The 2,211-nt window shown below is 42.3% G+C and overlaps 1 protein-coding gene across 1 annotated transcript; it reads left to right on the top strand.

The window, feature by feature from the left end:
* The first annotated feature begins 219 nt into the window (after positions 1 to 219).
* Positions 220 to 1,122, top strand: LOC102468516 (vomeronasal type-1 receptor 3-like). Its single transcript, XM_014591003.1, has one exon. The coding sequence runs from the start codon at positions 220 to 222 to the stop codon at positions 1,120 to 1,122; it is 903 nt and encodes a 300-aa protein (XP_014446489.1).
* The last annotated feature ends 1,089 nt before the right edge of the window (positions 1,123 to 2,211 follow it).

The raw sequence follows: 2,211 nt of genomic DNA, 5'->3' as shown, positions 1-2,211 counted from the left end.
ATATTACTATCATACTGGCATATATATATGTGTGTGTGTGTGTAAATTTTTCTAAAGACAGTCTCAGAGAAAGGAAAAGTTTTTTACTAAGAAATTTATCATTGAAAACAATAGTGAATGAATGATGACAGAGTTCCATTACCATGATAACAAAGATCTCATGTTTCCATGCAGGCTCCTACCCTCTGAATGCAGTTATCAGTCACTGAAAAATGACATATGGCGTCCAGTGACTTGGCAATAGGAGTGATCTTCTTATCTCAGACCGTAGTTGGATTCCTAGGGAATTTCCTTCTTCTTTACCATTATAGTTTCCTCTATTTCACCAGATGCACACTGAGGTCTACAGATCTGATTATAAAGCACCTTGCTGTAGCCAACTCCTTGGTCATACTCTTTAAAGGAGTTCCACAGACAATGGCTGCTTTCCTGTTGAAGCATTCCCTGAGTGATATTGAGTGCAAACTTGTATTCTATGTTCACAGAGTGGGCAGGGGTGTGTCTATGGGAAATACCTGCCTCTTGAGTGTTTTCCAGGCCATCACCATAAGCTCCAGAGACTCCAGGTGGACAGAGCTGAAACTGCAAACTCCCAAATACATTGGACTTTTCAGCATCCTGTGTTGGGTCCTGAACATGCTGGTCAATATCTGTGTTTCTATGCACATGATTGGCAAGCAGAACAGCAAAAACAACACTGCAAAAGTTGATTATGGATACTGTTCTGGGACTGTTAATAACAGGACTGCACTATCCCTATATAACTCACTGTTGTTATTCTATGATATTTTGTGTGTGGGACTCATGATCTGGGCCAGTGGTTCCATGGCTTTCACCCTGTACAGGCACAAGCAGCAAGTGCAACACATTCATGGGACCAACCTCTCCCCCAGATCATCCCCTGAGTCCAGGATCACCCAGAGTATCCTTGTCCTAGTCAGCAGCTTTGTGTCATTTTTCACCCTCTCCTCAATCCTTTCATTATATAGCTCTTTTTTTCATAAGCCCAGTTGGTGGCTGGTGAACACTTCGGCACTAATCACTTCTTGTTTTCCCACAGTCAGTCCCTTTATTTTCATGAGCCGTGACCCCAGAATATCCAGGATCAATTATGCCTGCTAGAGGAGGAATACAAAGTTCCCTAAGCCAATCAGATCTACATTTTGAGAGGCTTGTTTGCATAAAGCACTGTTCAAAACTGGCCTTACATATGCTAAACACCCAACACCACAGTCATCAAAACAACATCTTTGACCAACATGTTTTCATGACTGCTGACATTCATAAAGCATTTGACTTCTTTGGCAGACCTGTGTGAAAGGCATGACTGAACTACTCAAATAAACTGCCCTTACCACAAGCCACGACAGGCCCAATAACCAAACTAGTCACAAAGATAAGAATATATGGCACAGAGCTTTGCCATGATAAAGGAACAAATAAGCTGGGCACTCAGACAACTCTATGCCATTCAGGTTTTGGCTATTTTCCGTGAGTGAATTGGAGCAGATGTTGTACTCAAGCACTCACTGTGTGGCTCCCCTTGAACTGGAGCAGTTGCTTAAGCACTCAGTTTTCAGCTCCCCTTGCTAGAATCTGGAGGCACGGGGATCCTGACAAAAGTGAATCAGCCCTTTCCACCACAGTAGCTTGAGGTATGTCTGGCCCAGAACCTGTAGTGATTACCTATTGATGGTGTGTTCAGTGGAGAATAGTGTTCAATGATGGCTCCAACCTGGTGACACCCTCGGACTATTGGAGTAGAATTTCCTTCCCTCCTGCTGTTGGTGTAGATACTGACTTTGAGCAGGCTTACATGTCCCTGTCCTTTATCTTACTATGCTTGCATATGCGTTAGAACAATTGATATGAAGAAAGCCTTGACATTGTGGAAAGACACAACTATAATCATGAACTAATTCCCTGCACTATTGACAAAGTCACAAACTATATGGGTCTCGTTATTTCTCTTAATTTTGGAGTGGGTACAAAAGTCAGATTTTTGTTGTTGTTGTCTAAAAGCTTTGGGCCATAAAAAGAACATTATTGTATCTTCCCAAAATTGGGGTGGGGGGATTGGAAATAAAAGCCTTTGTTTTAAGTCATATTGCCTAGGTTAATCACTGAGATACTGGTATAAGCCATCTATCTCAAGTAAGCAGCCAAGCTGCTGTGTCTCTGTTAGAGACAGAAACCAGCTCAGGCCTGAGA

The sequence above is a fragment of the Tupaia chinensis genome, unplaced genomic scaffold (genome assembly GCF_000334495.1).
Source record: "Tupaia chinensis unplaced genomic scaffold, TupChi_1.0 Scaffold000522_1, whole genome shotgun sequence".
In the NCBI taxonomy this organism is placed as follows: domain Eukaryota; kingdom Metazoa; phylum Chordata; class Mammalia; order Scandentia; family Tupaiidae; genus Tupaia; species Tupaia belangeri.
The sequence above is the reverse complement of the archived record's forward strand: the minus strand, read 5'-3'. Positions and strand labels throughout refer to the sequence as shown.